Here is a 20,288-nt window from a genome sequence, read left to right on the forward strand (position 1 = left end):
GACTAAAAATAACAATTACTAATTAATTTACCAAATATAGGTATATATGGTTTTTATGAAGATCGTAAAGATAAAAAATATACGCGTATTTAATATATACTGTATATGCTTTGTTTTTCTTTCTTTATTAACCAGCCCAGATGGAAGCGCCCCTAGCCAATAGTATTCCCGCCTCTGCTCGCGTGTGGAAATTGCTGTTCGAATCGAAACTGACATATGATTAGAAAACCTTTGAATTTGGCAAGAAAACATTCCATTAAACAAACATTTTAATATCGTAAGATGGATATACAACATCAGTGTAGTAATTTTTCTCGTTCCCCAAAGATTACGGAAGGAATGAACTTGAGTTTCAATGTAAGTTTTGTAGATGTAGAAGAAAACTTATTAAAATTATGGATCCAGCCAGAGCCAAGTCTGGTCCGTAGTATAGAATCGGTTATGCGTAGTTTGCATACCAGGTTAGAAAAATCTGGAGGTTATATGCATCAATGCCAATTGTCTGTAAATGGACATTACTGTGTCAAGCCTACTGAGAGTGATTGTTGGTTTAGAGCACGAGTTATCAAGCATGCACCCAACGATGGTACTTTTGTAATCGTTCATTTCATTGATTATGGGCATACAGGAGTTATTAGAGTTACTAATGTGAGGCCACTTGAAGAGAAACTTTATTCTCTTCCACCTCAGGCTATAAAATGTGTCATGGCAGAAGTTGCTTCTGCTACCGGAGAAGCGTGGCATAAAGAAGCTGCAGATTATATAAGAAAAGTTCTGTCTCAGACTGAAGTTGCTGGTACCGTTGTGAGTAAATATCTGGACATTCCTTATATCCGTGTCTTCGTGAATGGCATATCACTTGCACATCACTTGATAGAAAAGGGAATAGGTATTCCTTTGGCGTCGAGTTTGGAACCATCGGCTTCACAGATGGTTATTTATAACGGTGAAACGTTTAGAGCGCTTCCTCTCGATGTGACTAAAGAACATTTAGTTTATGTTTCTCATGTTGAAAGTTGTAATAAGTTTTACATTCAGCTTGCGTGCAAAGAACACGAACTTAATATTTTGATGGAGGAAATAAAACGGCATGCAGTCGAACAAGGATTTTATCCATTGGAAGAGGTATTGCCTGGAAGTCCGTGCATTGCTCAGTTTTCTGAAGATAGTAATTTTTATAGAGCTGTTATTACAAAAGTTACTCCATCAGCTTGCTGTGTTACATATATTGATTATGGAAATTCTGAAAATAAATCTCAATATGAGCTGAAAGCTATACCACAGAAATTTTTAATTATTACAGCCCAAGCTAAAGAGTGCAAATTGTTTACGGATGTGATCATAGATACTGACACGTTTCGTAGCTTAGTTGATGATAAGTTATTGACTTGCCGTATTAAAGAACAGCAGTCATCTTCATATGTTGTGACGCTCTATCATGATGGTGAAAATATTATTAAGTCAAAAGAAAACTCGCTGTTACCTTCCCATTCACAACCTTTGATTACGCAGTCATTTAATTATAAGTACTTGGAACTGCATTTGAATTCTACCTATGATATTTATGTTTCTTATATTCATAGTCCTCTTAACTTCTATTGCAATTTACATCATAATAATATTCTTCTTAAGAACTTAATGGATAAAGTATCTGCATTTTGTGAAATGACAAATCCAGAAATTAATGCTATTTCCATAAATGACTGCTTTCCCGGACAATCAGTTTGCTGTAAGTATAGTGCTGATCAGCAATGGTATCGTGCTGTTATTTTAAGTTCTGTGCAAAATTCTTCTGTTCCAGTGCAGTTCGTAGATTATGGAAATGAAGAAGTAGCTCATATTAGTGCTCTAAGAAAAATTACTCCAGAATTATTAGAATTGCCAGTTCAAGCAATAAAATGTCATCTAGTTAACATGGAAATGTTTTCATTAGATATTTTGATGTCAGATTCAGTTATTGCTGAAATGGAGAAATTAATGTTAAATGTGCGATTAGTAATAAAGTTTGAAGATAAAAAGAATGATACGTATTTTGTATCTGTATTTGATGCATCAGGCATATGTATCAATACAAAATTACAGGAATTCATTCAACGAAATTATTTACAAAATAGACAGTTTACAGACAATGTTGCACCAAATAACGCCATTCATCAGACTTCCATAGTTGACAATTTATTGCCAAATAATACTAATGATATGTTACATCCAGAAATTCCTATAGGTAAGGTCTAAGTTTTATTAGTAATTTATATTAATATTTCCCATACTCTATGATTTTTATAAAAAATTTTGTGTTTTATTCTTTATTTAAGATTGTAAGTTTTTAAAATTCTTTAGGCAGAGTTTTGGCAAATTTTCTGTTCAGTTAACATATTTAATCTTATGGTTTCATGACTTAATTATAATAATATTATAATTAGGTCATAAATTAGGTTATCCATGTCAATATCTAATATTGTGCTATATAATTGTCTAAAAAATAACGATCCAAAATTTTGAATTTTATGCTTAACTGTAGGATTGTAGTTCTTAATAACAAACTTTTATATATTTTTAGTAAAATAATATAAATGTATGCAGTTAGTGTGAGTATTTATTTATTCTGATTTATGTTTTTATTATGCTTCAGCAAGAAATCTATTGAAAAAAAAGATAACATTTTTATCAGCTTACAAGGATAAATGCTAATTGGTCTAGACCAAGGGTCACCAAACTTTTTTGATCATCGACCCCCACCAAAAAGTTTGTGTTACAAGCAAAAAAAAATGCACTTAGGGCCTACTATTTTAATACATTTCTTTTAATTTTGCATTTTTTTTTTCATTTATTGTATAGGCCTATATATTAATAATAATTTTTGTAACTGACAATCAGTGAGACGGATAAGTTTGATCCTTAGCTCTCCCTTATCCTTAGCTTAAGCTTGATAATCGACCCCCCCAATAATGTTATATCGACCACTTTGGTGACCCCTAGTCTAGACATACACTATCAAGTTGTTTCTATTATTAAGTTATTTTATCTTATTTTTATCAATGTTAAAACAAATTTAAATAAGTAATTGAAGTAAAAACCAATTGTGTAATTTTCAGGAAATTTTTAAGCTGGATTTAAATTTTTGTATGTAGCTTCTAGTGTGCAGCAAAATATTAATTTGACTTAATATCTACACTATGCAAAGCTTTGGGTAGTGTGGCTATCATGTCAAATTGACATAATTTTGCTGCAAGCTAGATTCTATATGCAAGAACTTAAATCCAACTTTAATAGTTTGTAAATTTCATATGTTATGTATGTTTAAATACTTGCTGCAATAGTAAATAATTGGCAATGTTGAGCAGCAATTGCATATTAACATTACAAATCAATTTCTTCACTTTTTCAATACCAGAATGTAATCTATTACGTACCTCTAAGCCTGTTACCGGTATGCAATTAACATCAAAAACAAAAAATTAACTTCTACGAACGTTTTTGAACCTTCAACAGTTCTTCTTCAGGCAGCGACAAATTTCCGTTAGAATATCATTAAATACGAATATTATTTGAAATTTGAATACGTGTTACCCGATGAAGTTTTACTAGGCATGTGCACTATATATGTAGCGATTGATGAGAATTTATAGCTCTTTGACCACTAGCACTTGTCATGCATCAACCATAAAGAGGAATTTAACCTGTTCATAGCATAGGTTAAATTCCTAAGTACCTAGCCTAGTAAGAAAGTGCCTAGTAAAAGTTCATTGGGTAACACGTATTCAAATTTTGAATAATATTTGTATTTAATGACATTCTAATGGAAATCTGTTGCTGCCTAAAGAACTGTTGAAGGTTCAAAAACGTTCGTAGAAGTTAATTTTTTGTTTTTGATGTTAATTGCATACCGGTAACAGGCTTTGAGGTACGTAATACAAATCAATTTGTTCACTACTTCAGTAAGTGTTTAAACTTACCAAATGCATATTATAGTTTCACATCTATGTTGTGGTAATAGTAAATTCAATTTATTTTATGTGAAAAGCTGGACTGCATGATTTCATGCATTGTCATCAAGGATTTGTACTAGTGTTGCAACGAATAGTATATTTGGCCTCAGGCCGAATATCGAATATTTGGCTTGATTAACGCATGTACGAAAATTGGCATGCAAGCCGCATTATGGCAAGGATCCTGCTCTCTATCAGCCCGCTGTCACTACGCTTCCCCAATCACATTAATTCTTGACAGTTGTAGCAGACAGACAAACGTCATGGCAGTATGTGATAAATGATGATATCAAATGTGAATAACAATGAAATGACCTACACGTGTAAATAACGGAAAAAGAACAGAAAAGGACCGCAAATTGAAAATGTGAAAATAAATATGAAATTGAGTTGATAACATGATTGAACAAGTCGAGGCAGCTTATTGGTGCAAAATTTGCGGCCGTCAATACCAAATAATTGTTCTCATAGACTTCGGAAAGCTTGTAGACAAATTAAGGAAAGTTCTTTTTTTTTTAACTTTATTTTATTTACATAGCATTCAATACTGTAAAATGATTTAGGTATGACTCATCTCAGCTACCTACACAAGTAAGACCATTTTCTCAGTTAAATATTGTACTGTATATGTTAGGCTCAAAGACAAAATCGATCATTGAGCGAAAAAATGACCACAAAGCGAAATTCGCATTGTGGCATTTGTAAAAACTGCCATAACACGTTATGGCTAACTCGAGACAACCACAAAGCGAAATTTGTGTCGTGGTTTTCATGATATTTGACCACGACGCTTTCTGGTTAGGTTAGGTTAGGCTAGGTTACTTGGACAGGTTGAAATTGGTTTGAATGTTTTAGTTAGGGTGTGCCTGATGTTGATCAGAGAGATGCAGCTCCCAGAAATGTTTTAGCTGTTGTTATGAGCATTAATCCATCGGGTCTCTATCAGTTAAGAAACAAGGGTCTTCTTGATCGACTTTATGCTCATAATGAATTTAAAATTTCTGAGAGTAACTTTATTAACATTCGGGACATACCCTCAGCTTCACACTTCACTCAGCATCCATGTTAACATCTGGAAGTAAGCAAGGGTTTATAATGTGTCACTGTAAAAGATACTGTATTGATAAAAAAAAAAATGCAAAGGTTGCTTAAAGAACATAAAATGCAACTTGAAATGTCACGGTAATAGTTCTTGTAAAAATAAATAACTCTGAAACATTCTTGATTCTCATAAAAAAAAGACTGATTTATTAATAAAATTTCCTGACAAAGTAATTATTTTTAGTAAATTAGCTGTTAGAAAATGTTGACATATCGAGCATCACAACAGATTTTCACAAATGATTACATGATGTTGAAAGTAACCAAGTAACCTAACCTAACCAACCTAACCAGATTGCGTTGTGGTCAAATATCATGAAAGCCACAACACGCATTTCACTTTGCGGTCATTTTGAGTTAGCCACATGTATTGTGGTAATTTTTTTTACTCAATGAGTGATTTCAGTCTTTGAGGGTAACATTATACAATAAAAAACATCACTGTTATTCATATTCATTATACAGGTTATCCTGATTTTATGACAGGAATGCTTCCTAAGAAGGCAGCGTAAACAAAATCTGAGCAAAATTAATCCATTATACTATACAGTACAGTACTGGATTATGAAGTGAATAAGAGATGTGTCCAAAAATTTATACAGTACAGTAATTTTTTAGAATAAAGACATGTTAACTATAAGTTACAGTATTAAATTAATTTACTTTAATACATAAATACAGTAGTACATTTCTGAAACATTCATTAATTGTAAATCATTTAGGTCCAAATGCCTTTGCTGATAGATAATGTCTCTCTCCCTTCTTTACAACCAGTAGCTACGTGGGGCAAATTACATAATGATTTTAAAAGCTAACAACCAGTGTTTCTCATACCTGCGTGTGGTTTTACAAAGGGTTTACGGATTGATACCTGAAATTTAACCTAAATTTGAACTCAACCCAGATGGCGTAATCAACTTTTAATGATCAATAGTTATTACAAAAGTTAAAAAAATTTGTTATATAGAAATTTAATTTTTGTTATTTAGAAGTAATTTTACATATATTTTTGGCTGAAAGTGCAGTGTACAATACAAAAATTTGTTATACAGAGAAATTTACTATGTAGAAGTTTGTAATATGGAAGTTTGACTGTAAATATAAATAAGTGAAATTAAGTCAGTTTTGTAGCTTGATTTCTCTTTACTTGTATTTTAATTTATACAGGGTGTATCAGAATGACGTTTTAAAAATTTGGGGGAGTGTAGAGGATGAAACTTTGAACATTTTGATATAAGGAACCCATAGCTGGAAATGGGATATAAAGTTTCTACAACGGTAGGAAGTGCTTGACCGCCCTTCACTTTGGTAGCTACCCTTCTGTCATGTTATTGTTCTTGACTTCTTCCTCTGGGTTTATGTAATGTCCTTTGTGTATGCAACACCTGTAGAAACAGTTCATGAGCTTACAGAGCGCATCTTGACAGCATTTAATGCTATCAGAAAGTTGGACAAAACATGGTTTGTCGTTGCACGTGATGTAACGAAGTTAGTGGTTGTCACATTGAACATTTAAGCTTAGTTCACACTGAGCGCAATTCGGTGGTGAAAGCGAAAAGCAGAGCGAATAACATGTCAGACATGACATAGTTTCTGGTGAATTTTACCATTTCATGAATTGCTTCGAAGTTTGGAACCATCGAACTGTTTCACTATTGAAAAAATTTTGCCACCAATCGTATTCCCACTAGTTGTCACGTGGTTCATGTTGTTTTCAAGATGGCTATAGAAACTTTCTCACGCAATAGAGTAAATGTTGTAATTACGGATTTTTAATATTTCTCTCACTCAGCATCGTTTTCTTTTTGACGTAACTTTCTTTTTCAATAAATAAACAAACGAGGTTAACAACGGAATATCGGAAGCAGCCATTTTGTTTTTCCACATGACAATTTCTCTTGCTTGCAAATGATTGGCTCCTTAAAATCAGTGGTGTAGTGTAGTGGGGCGGCAGGAGTGGCCCGCCCCAAGTGGCACTTTTAGGGGGCGGCAAAATTTCACAATAAATAATAATATCTTGTAAAAGTTTGAACCATTTCATTTTATATTTTTGCCGCACCTACGATTCGGACCAATTGAAATGAGCACAGAATTTTTCATTACTTAACCCTGGGTGGCGAAATTTTTCATTACTTAACCCTAAATAAAGGGGTGGCGAAATTTTCCTCCGTCCTGGGCGGCTGACACCCACGCTACGCCACTGCTTAAAAATCACAATCGCTTTTTGCTTTTGGTTGTATGGGTCAATTTCGCTAAGCGAATAAAACTCGTTTTTTGCTTTTCTCATTTGCTTTAGCTGTTCGCTCAGTGTGAACTAAGCTTTACTCTAAAGTAGTGCAGCAGCTGATTCAATGTACAGTTTGACTGTACTGTATTGTTTTGTCAATAAAACTTGTCATAAATACTGTATTCTGCTACTGATCGCAAAGCACAAAGTGCTGTAGAAACTTTATATCACATTTCTGGCTATGGGTTCCTTATATTAAAACATTCAAATTTCATACTCTACAATCCCCCAAATTTTTAAAATGTTATTCTGATACACCCTGTATATTAATTATGGTACACTAAGTGACCACAAGAAAGGATTACCTAGTCCTAAAATGTAAGCAATTATTTATAGTGATGGGACAATTAATGGTAAATTGTAATTGTGCAACTCTTGTCACAATTTCCTATTCTTAAAACAATTCTACATTTAACAAAAAAATTATTTATTTCAGTCAAAGATTAAAAACATTTTTAAATTATGATATTAACAATTAAGTGTTGGTTTATTGGAAACTTTCACATTGCAAAAGCAGAGAGTACGTGACACTCATATATAAGGTGGCATCTGTCATGGTAGACTTTTCTTTCACATAGTCAGAGCGATGAGAGATTGCAGTTGATCAGTACTGTCTCCATTTTAGGGGAGATAGGGTGACATTAGTTTGCCACCTGGTCGGTATTTGGTTGGCTTGACCAGCAATTTCAAATTGAGGCTGGCGGTCAACAAAAATATTTAATTATCCACAAGACAGTTTATAGTATAAACAAAATTATATTTTATACTCAATAATGAAATTTAAGACAACACAAACAATGTTTGAGTCCTTTTTCCTACAAAGGCTATTTTTTAAATAAGGTTTGTTTTTTAATAAGAAGAAAAATACTGTAAATATCATTAAAATATATTTTTTCCATATTCTACATGGAATATGGAAAAAATATTCATATTTTTATCTACTTTTCTACATAATTTCAATTTTGTTTAAACATTTGTCATACCGCTCAACAATTTTTTGAATTCTGACTTCAAAGAAATCTGCCGCCTGTCAAGAAGCCCAATCCACGACTGCAGTTTTCACTTCTTTGTCGTTGAAATGTTGACCACCAAGGAACTCCTTTAAGTATCGAAACAAGTGAAAATCACTGGGTGCAAGGTCTGGACTGTGTGGATGATCGTATCGAGTCAAAACGATAAAGCACTGTTTAATATTTGTTTTGTGATCGTCAGAAAGCAGTCTTGGAACGCACCGAGAAAACAATTTTCGATAATTCAATTTCTCCGAAACAATGGTATACAAAACTGATCTTGAAATCTGTGGAAATTCAATTGATAACGTTGAAATCGTGAATCATCGGTCCTCTCGAATTTTGTTATCCACATCACGAATCAAATCTTCAGAAATCAGAGGTCAGCCAGGGCGTGGCTCATCATGCACATTAACTCGCCTATCCTTGAACATTCTTACCCATTTTCGAACTTTACTGTCACTCATAGCATTATCACCGTAAACTTCACAAATCTGACGGTGAATTTCTGCTGCTGCCAAGTTTCTTGCATTCAAGAATCGAATAATAGATCGTATCTTACAGTTGGCGGGAGACTCAATTTTCTTAAACATTTTAAACTTCTACAGCTCAGCATACAGACAGGCGATATGGCTGCAAATGGCGTCAAAACGCGCGCCAAGCTTGCTCGGAGCGGAAGCGCATGCATACCGCCATGATTGCGCATTATTCTCACTTTCATTCATAAACGGACTTTATTTAAAAAATAGCCCTCGTATTTATATCCTTTTATTCCAATCCAGGAACCACAAACAGCAGACGACTTGAAGTAAAACTTCTAAAAATAACAGACAAAATACTATCAAATGATTTACACACAATCAAAAATGATTTTGACGTTGATCTGCTTTTGTAGGCTACGTCTACAGACATTAAAAATCCTTCATGAAAGCCATCCATGTTATATAATCACATTTAAGCTGAGAGTCATCTGGTGGATTTTCGGGCAGCCCAGAAATTATTTACATAATTGTACATATTAGCCCAGGATTATTTTAGGATTCAATAATGATTTTTAATGTTTGTAGACGTTGCAGCCTGAGAAAATAGGTTGATGTCGAGATAATTTTTGATTGTGTGTAAATCGTTTGATAGTATTTTGTCTGTTATTTTTAGAAGTTTTACTTCAAGTCACCTGCTGTTTGTGGTTCCTGGATTGGAATAAAAGGACTCAAACATTATTTGTATTGTCTTAAATTTCATTATTGAATATAACTAAAATAATTTTGGACTAATATGTAAAATTATTTTTAATTAAAAAATATTATAATATAAAATTGTTTCTAATATTTAGTATGTTTACTTATAAATATAAAATGCTTAAACAACACCTTAAATACTTTTAAAAACAACACTTTAATTTAAAGATTCAAACTGTTTAAGAAGACAGCTTGAATTTTCTTGTCAAACCTGATGCAGACCTATGAAAAGAGGTCGAAAATGCTTGTTTAAATTAAATGTTACTAAAAGTATTTAAAGTGTTGTTTAAACTAAATTAGTTTCAGCCGATACAGAAGTGTTTTTTATTGATAAAACAATTTTTCCATTATGACTATGAATGTTTTTATGATTCACAGATGTTGGTGTAATATGTTAAATTATCAAACATGATTTGTACAATTCTAAGTAAAAAATAATTGTTTGCACTAAGTTTACTGCCATTTTGAGTTTTAAAAATTGATTCTACTTTCCTGGCTCTTGTTATATATATGACAGGGAAAGTATGGCGATCAGTCAAAAAACTGACCCTCCTTTCCCCAAGAATTTTACATTTTTGGACTCGGACCTTGAAACTTCGAGAAATGCAAAAAAAATTTGTGGGGTTTTTCTCAATGTATGGGTGTCTGTGTGTGTGGGGGGGCACATTTTGTTTGTCATCTTTGCAGCTTAACTTTTATATTTTTTGTTTAAAATTTCTGAAATTTTGCAGGGAGGTTTGTTTATTAGGAGGATTGATGCTATTAAATTGTGGTGATTGAAAATCAAGGGGGTGGAGAGATAATGGTATTGTCTGTATCTCTAGTAGGATTGGACTTAATGATTTTACTTGTTATTAGCATTTATAATCTTTTTATAAAAACCATTCCTACTCTCAAAATTAAGCTTTTTGCTATTTGATGATAATTAAAAATATAAAAGGTATTTAAAATAAGATGTCATAACAGATGGCACCACCAAATGTTGTGGGAAAGTTAAGCAACTTGTTGCTGGATTTTTCAAGATGAATCAGTCTAGGCATTTGTTTCATTCTTCTTTTCCTCAAAAAAAGTTCATGCAGTTGTACATTTAGGAAAACCTGGCTCAAGTGAATGAATTTAAAACTTAGTTAACTCGTGATGATGGCATTTGTTTGGCTCATTGCATCATTTTCCGAACCTCTTTTAGTGTTAAATACGATGGAATAATGCATTTACGAGGCATACTGATTGTGAGAAATATTAAAAAGAAGTGCATTTTCTCATTTACCTTTCCCCTCTCCCAGTGATGGCACCAACTAACAAAATAGTTTCCAAAAGATGGTGATCGTAGATGACACGATATGATAATTCTTTGAGTAAAAGGGAATTAACTGTAATTTTTTTGAGGGTAGTGTTGCAATATTAACTTTATCTGAAAAAAGATTACAAAGTTATTTTGTAGTGCACAATGAAAGCATGTGTATCCACATATAAATGGATAATTTTCGGTTTCTTCCAAAAGTAGATTCTGAATGTACCAAGCTCGTAATGTAAATCATTAATTTTTCTAAATTAAAATAAATGTTAGAAAGTATTCAAAAGAATCAGAATTGGGAGTTTTCGGTAGAATTGGAACCGGGAGAAAGTTTGATATTGTCCCATCACTAATTATTTAATAATAAAAAAAATTGTGCTCATAATGAGAGAGGACCCCTGTTTTATTTAACCTTAATAATGATAAATAAAGGGTAATAAAAGGATATTTATGCAAAAGTTACCTCATAAGACAGAAAAGCATTTTTAAAAAATTCAAAAATTATTTATATTCAATTATTGAAGAATAAAATTTCATATAACATCTTTACTATAAAAATATTTCTAGTTTAGAATTTTGGTATTTGTTAACAATTTTATTTCTTATGTTGTTTGTTCTCATTTGGTTCCTAATATTTTTATACATAATAATTTTCAATTAACAAGTATTATTTCCAATATATTAATTTTTAATCTGATTATATCTAAATTTTAGCAATTTATTAATTACTTACTCATAATTTTTTATAATAAATATTTTCTCAGGTGCATTAGAAGAAGTACTGGTAACTGATGTATTAAGCCCATCCAGCTTTCATTGTCAGTTACAGAAAGATAATTGCGAATTAGATATTCTAATGGATGAACTGACTGCACATTATACCTCATTGGATGGAAATGTAAGTTATTGAGAAATATTTTTATTATGAATTAATAACACTTCATATTTTGTTTGAATTAAGTAAATGAAAATAAATAAAAGTTTGAAATAACAAGCATTCAGGAATTTTAAAGCTTTCACATTATCATGACTTGTAATTTGAGTAGTTACAGATGTTCAAATAGAATATTGTTGGCATGAAATGAACATACAGGGTGACAATAATTAACCCGTACAAAGTTTGTAGCAATGCTGCAACTGAACTTTTTTACATCACTAATTTGCATACTGTTGTATTTAATTCTCCGTGATTTCCTGTGCATGTAGATGTGCTTTCGTTGTAATAAGGGTTAGTTTTTTATTTTTTTAAGGATGGCGAACAAACGTTGTGCAATTTTAGAGCTATTCCGGCAAAGAAAACGACAATGTGAAATTGTTCGTTTGCTCGGTGTTCCCAAAATGACAGTCTCAGATGCAGTTCGGCGATTCAAGGAGCTTGGCCACAATGGTGACCATTCCAGATGTGGAAGAAAGCACACCATCAATACATCTAGGAATTGCAAGATCATCAAAAAGCGAGTTAACTGACATGCAAAGGTCTCCATGAGAAAAATTGTTCGCAAGATTGGAATCAATCGCGAATCGGTGCGGTTAATGGTGAAAAAGGAACTTGGACTCAAGCCCTACAAGTTCCAAAAGGTTCAGCTTCTCACCAATGAAAACAAGTGCATGCGACTCCAGAGATGCCGCCAACTCAAGCGTCGGGCCGCAGGTCGACAATGGGAGTGCATTCTCTTCACAGACGAGAAGCTTTTCTCCATACAACAGGTGCACAACCATCAAAATGACAGGAACTGGTCTACAGAGGCTCCCGGATGCTCAGCCGTCATTGAACATCGCCAAAATCCAACGTCAGTCATGGTTTGTGGCGGAATTTGTGCAAGCGGCAAGACACCCCTTGTTTCCGTCGATCAAGGGGCCAAAATAAATCAAGATGTGTACCGCAGTGACATTCTTGAGGCCGTGGTACTTCCATGGGCTCAGCAGCATTTTGGCAGTGCGAAATGGACATTTCAACAGGACTCGGCGCCAGCACACAGGGCAAAGAAGACTCAGGAGTGGTGCAAGGCCCATTTTCCTGATTTCATCTTGTCTGGAATGGCCACCATACTCGCCAGATCTGAACCCGATGGACTACAGCGTGTGGTCCATTTTGGAGGCCAGGGCCTGCACTAAGCGCCACAAAAGTTTGGAGTCGCTGAAGCAATCCTTGCGCCGGAGTGGGACAAATTGTCTCCAGAAGAGCTGCGGCCCATCGCCGAGAATTTCAAAACACGTTTGGGGCTCTGCATCAAGGCAAAAGGAGGCCACTTTGAAACCGGCTGAAAATCTGGTTAATACATAAAGTATTGTCACTGCTATCTACTGTTATTTTTCTAATTTTTATTTCTTTAATAAATTTACGATGCAAAAAACTTGTACGGGTTAATTTTTGTCACCCTGTATTATTTGGATATTTGTAGATATTCAAGTGGAGATAAAAACCCTAGTTTGCATATTTTGACATTCAGTGTGAAATTAAATTTTAAAGCATACTTCTAGAAAAAACAGCAGACTATCTAGCTCTCATGTGATGGGACTCTCTTTCACCACATATCTAGCAATTTCATGATGTCATGTCGCAAGTTCAAGCAGAAAAGTAGGAAGTGGCATTTGAGAACTGAAGGCAATTTTGTGCAATGCTGCCAGGCTAATGTTACCTATGGTAGCAAACATGGCAGCTTGTCTTTGAAACAGTGGGGATGCACGTTCTAACCTAACCTATTCTAATAAATTACCCCTATTCTTATAATTTGGTTGGCAATAATTATGGTAATTTATTAGAATAGGTTAGGTTAGAATGTGCGCTCACACTGTTTCAGAGATGAGCCACCATGTTCGCTACCATAGGTAACATTAACTTGTTGCCAAGTGTTTCCACATTGGTGATTTTTTATTGATAGAAAATTTGCAGAAATTTTTAGCATGACTTTTTTTTACTTTGATCTTTTTTCAGTAGACTAAAACAAAAATTTTGACATGACAGAATCTGTGAAATACCATCTCTGATTCAAATGAAACTTCGTGAGTATGTAACCTTAAACACAAACAGCTCCTTGTCCAAATAATAGGATCCACTTTGCAAGTGTTTCCAAAAATTGAGTAATGAGTCTTTGGAAGTTTCATGTCTCTGAGCATTGATAGTCGAAAGGATAAGATGCTAGGTACTGGAACTAGATGATGTATATTCAAAAATCCAAAATTTTAGTTTAGTTTTGGTTTTTTTATAATGCGTAACATTGTTATTTTACTGCATAATTGACATTATTATTAGTATTATTAATCTTCACATTTAAAGCTTAACAAGAGATTAAAAATCTGTGACATTATTTTCTGTTTAACAAAAACAAATCTCTAGATTTAACTCTTTTATGTTGTTAAATAAAACTTTTATTTATTTTCATGTAATTTTGCTCATGATTACATACTGTCCTCACAAGCAAATAAGCTTCAGTTTTTTTCATCTATGTGCAGTTTATTTATTGCACATGGATGAAAAAGACAAGTGATATGAAAATTTAGCATTTTATTTTTTTAATTGTTAATATTATGGACAATTTCCTAATGTGCTCATGTTTGTTACACTTCAAATATCACAATACCACCATATCTGAAAATAAATATAAAGAAATAAAAATTTTATTTAACAATGTAAAAGAGTTAAATCTACAAAGACTTGTTTTTGCTAAACAGGAAATAATGTCACAATTTTTAATCTCTTGTTTTATAAGCTTTAAATGTGAAAATTAATAATACTAATGAAATGGTAAAATAATAAAATAATTATGCTCTACTTAAAATAAAAAACTAAAGTAAACTAAAATTCCAAAGATTTTGAACCTTTATCATCTAGTTCCAGTACCTAGTGTTTTATCCATTCAGCTATGGTCAATCAGAAACATGAAACTTTCAAAGACTTCTAAGCTAAACACTCAATTTTCAGAGTCCTGTTTTTTTGAAATGCTTGAGAACTTGGTCGTGTTATTTGGAAAAGCTGTTTGTGTTTAAGGCTACATGCCCACCAAGTTTCATTTGAATTGGAGACCTGAACATCTGGCCTTCTCCTTATAAGTGTCAGCTTAACATGTTACTTTTGCTATGCCAAACTGATAAGGCTACCAGCAACTACATTAATAAGTAAATAAAACTGGTGGCAATAATTTGAAGTGGCAAAAAAGAAATTTTAAACTGGTGAAATGGTTGGCAATATTTTTAAATTTTCCAGAGCAACTCCTGGGCTATCATCAAGCATGAACAAACATAAAATGAACATTCTTCTTAAGCCCATTGCAAAGTAGTCAACATTGCACAAATTGATCAGATGTGACATCAAACAAAATTCGTTCGACCATCGATTGAACTCACTCTAAGTCACACACTTCGACTTGGAAAGTAGGTGGTCCTTTCAATGACTCTCAGATCAAATATGTAGAATTTTTGGATGACAATCAGGAGATGATCATACACATTTGAAAGATTGTGAGAAAGGAACATGTGCTATAGACCATAAACAAGTTATCCATATGTTTGTGCTGTGATCTTGTCTTGTTTCAGCAATACTTTGCTACACCAGGATTATGACAGATTTTCATAGATGTAAAAGTATAAATAATTTTATTGAAATTATAAAAGTTATATACTGTACATATCACAACAGATCCAGTCTGTATTGGGTTTCTATTTTTGTTCTCATTTATATATTAAATTTCTACCAAACAGGCAACAAACAAATGGAAGTAGCCAAAGACAACATTGACAAATTATTGTCACTGATCATCATCATTTTACAAACAAATTATTGAGTAATAGTTTGTAGAGGAATAGACAAAATATTCATTGGTTTTTTAGAACTAGTCACAAATGATATCAGAAGGAAAAACACCAAATCATCAAAGGAAAACAGTCACCTGACTATAAAAATTTTTCTGGTGCCATGTTGAAAGCCATGGCATCAACTAGTTCGCACCAGGCTTCATTTGTTCACACCTAGAAATAGTTCATTATATATGCTATAACAGAAAATTGTTTCAGTTTATCCAAATTCAAATAAGAGTTTCCATTTATTGTGTAATAAAACTTGTGAAAGAAGTTTAATTTATTTTTGACTATGCTATGTACTGTATTTATATTATTAGAGATTTATTTTAGTTTTTAATTAATAATACACTATTATTTCAACATCATTATGCATTATAGTTTATGATGATTGTAATTTGCAATGAAACTGTTTTCATTTTATATTTTTACAGTCTTTGGCATTATGGAAAAAATTGAAGAAAATAACTAAAAATAGTGCAAACTTTACCAAATTTAGAGTAAATATAATTATGAAATGTACAAATTTAAAAATTAGAAAACAGATTTTAAGAAATTGAAGAAAGATAACCAAAAAATTATTAAGAAAATGCAATATTGTAAGAATTGTAGTACCTATTTTTGTCTATATAACTCTGGGTTATCTATGTTCAAAAAAAATTGAAAAAGGATGGATTATACACTGATTTTAAATGTATGACTGACCCATTCCATGTTGGGGTAAGTTATTAATACTCATCTTAACATAGTAAGTGTTATTAGCACTCACTATATTGGGGGAACATTGAGAATTCTAGCTTACTGAATAACTGAACATCGAAGAGAGATTTTCCAGGAAATTTTATGAGAGTTTAATAAGGTTTCTTAATGAAGTATTATTAATTTTTGTTTAGTCATAAAAGAAACCCAAAGATGAGATATTTTTTATGAGATGTGGTGCTGAAAGTGGATCTGTCTGTTCAACTTTTGATGCAAAAGTGTTTGCATCATTTGTTTTGTTTTTGGATGGAACATTCTTATTTTTTTCTTGAAGCTGCCAGAATTTTCTGATTGTTTGATGTAATTTTTTGTAAAAGTAGTGTTTTCTCCCTGAAAACCTTTTGTATGATTATTTTGAAGTTGTATACTGCAGGTACACAATGGGTTATGAAAAGGTTTCATTTTTGTTATATAAACTTTCTGTGGGTTACACTCCATCATCAGTTATAAACACAAAAATGTATAAATAGTGAAATCATTTTAATAAATAAAATATTAGTTGTGATATATTGGATGTTTTATTACAGATCAAAGAAGAAATATTGCATTTAAAAACAAGAAGATTGTAAAGAGTTACAATTACTATTATTTTTGAGTGCAGTTGGGATAAAATTTGCTTGAAATTTGCAGGCCTCCGAGTCGCTCACTTTTCTCACTTGTACTCACTTTTCTGAAGTATCCTCACTTTTCTCACTTTTCAGGTCATTTTCTCACTTTTCTCACTTTTTTGGTCATTTTCACATGCTTAATTAAGATGTGGGACAAACCAAAAATAATTTTAAAGCCAAACGAATTATCGGACTATCGGAATAGATGTTTTTAGAAGAAAATATGCGGCCCTGAGCAGACTCAAAATTGCAACTGCCCGCTCAGTGTCGTTAGGTTATAGGAAACAAAAATTTATTTAACGTATTTAAAAAAATCTTTTATGCACTTAAAAAATCCCTCTCATTACAAATTCAGAAGCCAGTGTTGAGTAAAGTTATGTACTCATGCCATATTTTCATTATTCGCCAAAATCTACCTTATCCGAATTGCATTTCCTTCTACAGAGTTTAAAAATAAGTATTCTAAGCATCCCTGCAGTTTTGGCTGTTTTCTAAGAAAATCACTAAAGTCCTTTTGCAGGGGAAAACACATTACGCAGAGGGATTAATCTCTCAAGCTGACAACACTGCTGCCGCTTTTAAATTCAAAATATATAATTATTAAAATTAACACGAGATAGTAGCGTAACCTCCTACCACTAAAAAAAGATTTCGTTTCTGACCATTTAGTTATCCTGGTTATAGCCCAATAATTTGGCAGATTATTTGGTTTTAATTAACAATCGGGTTATGGAGTTGTCGTTTACAAAAATATTTTTTTACTTGATTTATCTTTAAATAATTTCATAAACTTGAGTTTAATAAAATTACTTTAATGATTTCATAGCATATTGTTAACGTTAAATCACATCTACATCTTCCCATAAATGTATGTTTAAATTGACTACAAGTATAATTATTCCATATAGTTAGTAAGTGTTATTTTCATAAAATATGTGATTACTTTGCTTGTGAAATATCCATTTTTTAATCTTCTCTTATGCCGATTATAATTGTGTATTAATGAGAGACTAAAAAAGTAAACGAAAATGTAAATTCATATTTACAGATAAAATTTACCAAATAAATTAAAATATTCGAAGTGTTGTAAAAAGTACAACACGTAATTGCTTGTGAGAAAGATTTTCACACCTTCCCAAAGGTTAACAACTTTGCAACGATGTTGGTTTTTATTCATCTGCAGGAAAAAGTTCCTTTTTATTTATGAAATCATTAATAAAATATTATTTTACTTATATTATTTGGAGTACTGTATATTTATTTCAGATTTATTATTTTATTTTGAAATCAATATTTACACATCTCGAAGCATTAAAAAATAAACAGTTTCTGATAATGATAAATATCCGAGAATAGCCAAATTAGTGAAATCAGCATCGAAAATCCCGTTCCCATGAAAGAGAGGATCAATTTTATGCCGGGCACTTTCTCCTGATAGAGCATCAGTGTTGGAAAGAATGCTTAATTCACTTTTGATTAGAAGTCTCAAACACAAATTCGTGTTAATAACAACCACATGGCTTTTTTCCACCTTTATAAAGGTGGAAAAAAGCCATGTGGTTGTTATTAACACGAATTTGTATTCGAGACTTCTAAGAATAATACAACACGGTTTCACAAAAATCAATCAAAAATCACTTTTGATTGTTAAGGAGGGACTGAACATGTATGACCAAAGCCCACACCTTGTACCTATTACAAAGGACGACTGAAGTTAGCTTCCTCGGTGCATAGAAATTATCAAGAACGATTGGAAAATGAAAAGAAGTTAAAAGAATAAGAGAAACGGAAAAAAGAGCACAGAAATGTTTTGAAGAACAACAAAAGAAAGCTGTTCGTAACATGAAGATTATGGAACTGCAACTGGTTTAAACCAGAAAAATGTGGAAGAAAATGAAATACATGCGACAGTCCAAGTTTTGTTAGAAGCAGCAAACAAAAAAAGTGGAGAAGGCTATTAACAGCAAGAACATGAATGAAGTACAAGCAGCACGTGTGATGCTTATTAGTGTTAAGTGGTCAAAAGCAAGAGGAAGCGAAAAAGAAGGAAGCTGATAACATGCAGAATAATCTTAATAAGAGAACATCATCTTTCATGACTGATTATTTACAGAAGCCAAAGACTTTTCAAGTATTCATGGTTTACTTGAAATACAGAAGCCACTGGTTATTGGGAGACAGAAAAAAAACGCGATATAACCGAGTAATAAAAATTCTGGGCTTTTACTGAACAGATTATACATGCTATGGAATCACTATTCTTTCATCAGCAAGTGTTTCTGATATAAAATAAGCTTAGTTTTTCAATCCTGAATTTTATTCGTAGGTTATATCGAATTAATTGACGTTTACGTAAACATCGAAACCATGAATGCCCATTTAGCATTATTGTTTCTTTAACAATGACATTGAAAGACAAATACTGTCGATATAAAAACAAAACATCAATTGCGATTTTATTATACAGTACTATATAAATCGCTTATTAGAAATTCGTGTAGTTTATATTTTTCAATAAAAATTATAAATGCTGTAATTGAAAATTTAAAAAAAATAAATATTGAATATATAATAGAATATCAAAACTTATAAAATTAGAGTAAAAATTCTCTAAAAAGCAAAATAAAGTTACTACTGTATAAAAATTTTAAAGTTTTCGTTCAGAATTAGATCTTTTCCTTACACATTATGCGGTGAATTCGAAATTTGTAAATGAGGAGACTGTACTTAAAACTAATAAATAAACAACTTTTATATCAAAAGGAAACAAATGACAATCGATCTATCCACCTGTTCTGCATATTTAGCTCTTTCTGGTATTTCGTTGCAAATAGAAATTCAGTGGAAATTGGTAATTTAAAATTAATTGACTCAAATGCTTTTAAAATTTGGGGGACCAAAAAAACGCGATATAACGAGTGGCTACTATATTACAGTATATACAGAAATTTTTAAAATGTGTTTAACCATAACAGAATAAAAAGAAAATAACAATTTTTACCGCTATTTTGCTGTTTTCCTTCTGTGTTTTCACTTTGTTTTGTCACTATTGCACTCACTTTTTATTCACTTTTTTCTGTATTTCAACTCACTTTTCTCACTTTTTCAAAGGGGAAATAGCACTCCTAGGCCTGAATTTGATGAATTTACTTGCATATGTATTCAAATTAAAGAATTTTGTTGGCATACTTCTATTTTGAAAAATGTA

The 20,288-nt window shown here is 32.2% G+C and overlaps 1 protein-coding gene across 1 annotated transcript in view; it reads left to right on the forward strand.

Moving 5' to 3' along the window:
* Positions 1 to 202: 202 nt before the first annotated feature.
* tud (tudor domain containing protein) overlaps positions 203 to 20,288 on the forward strand; it is a 44,639-nt gene continuing 24,553 nt past the window's right edge. The window contains exons 1-2 of the mRNA XM_067264822.1: positions 203 to 2,224; positions 11,684 to 11,817. Of these exons, the coding sequence (XP_067120923.1) occupies positions 283 to 2,224; positions 11,684 to 11,817 (2,076 nt within the window). The 5' untranslated portion in view covers positions 203 to 282. The remainder of the gene's footprint in view (positions 2,225 to 11,683; positions 11,818 to 20,288) is intronic.

Source organism: Centruroides vittatus, unplaced genomic scaffold (genome assembly GCF_030686945.1).
Source record: "Centruroides vittatus isolate TY-2023 unplaced genomic scaffold, ASM3068694v2 contig_1048, whole genome shotgun sequence".
NCBI classification, from domain to species: domain Eukaryota; kingdom Metazoa; phylum Arthropoda; class Arachnida; order Scorpiones; family Buthidae; genus Centruroides; species Centruroides vittatus.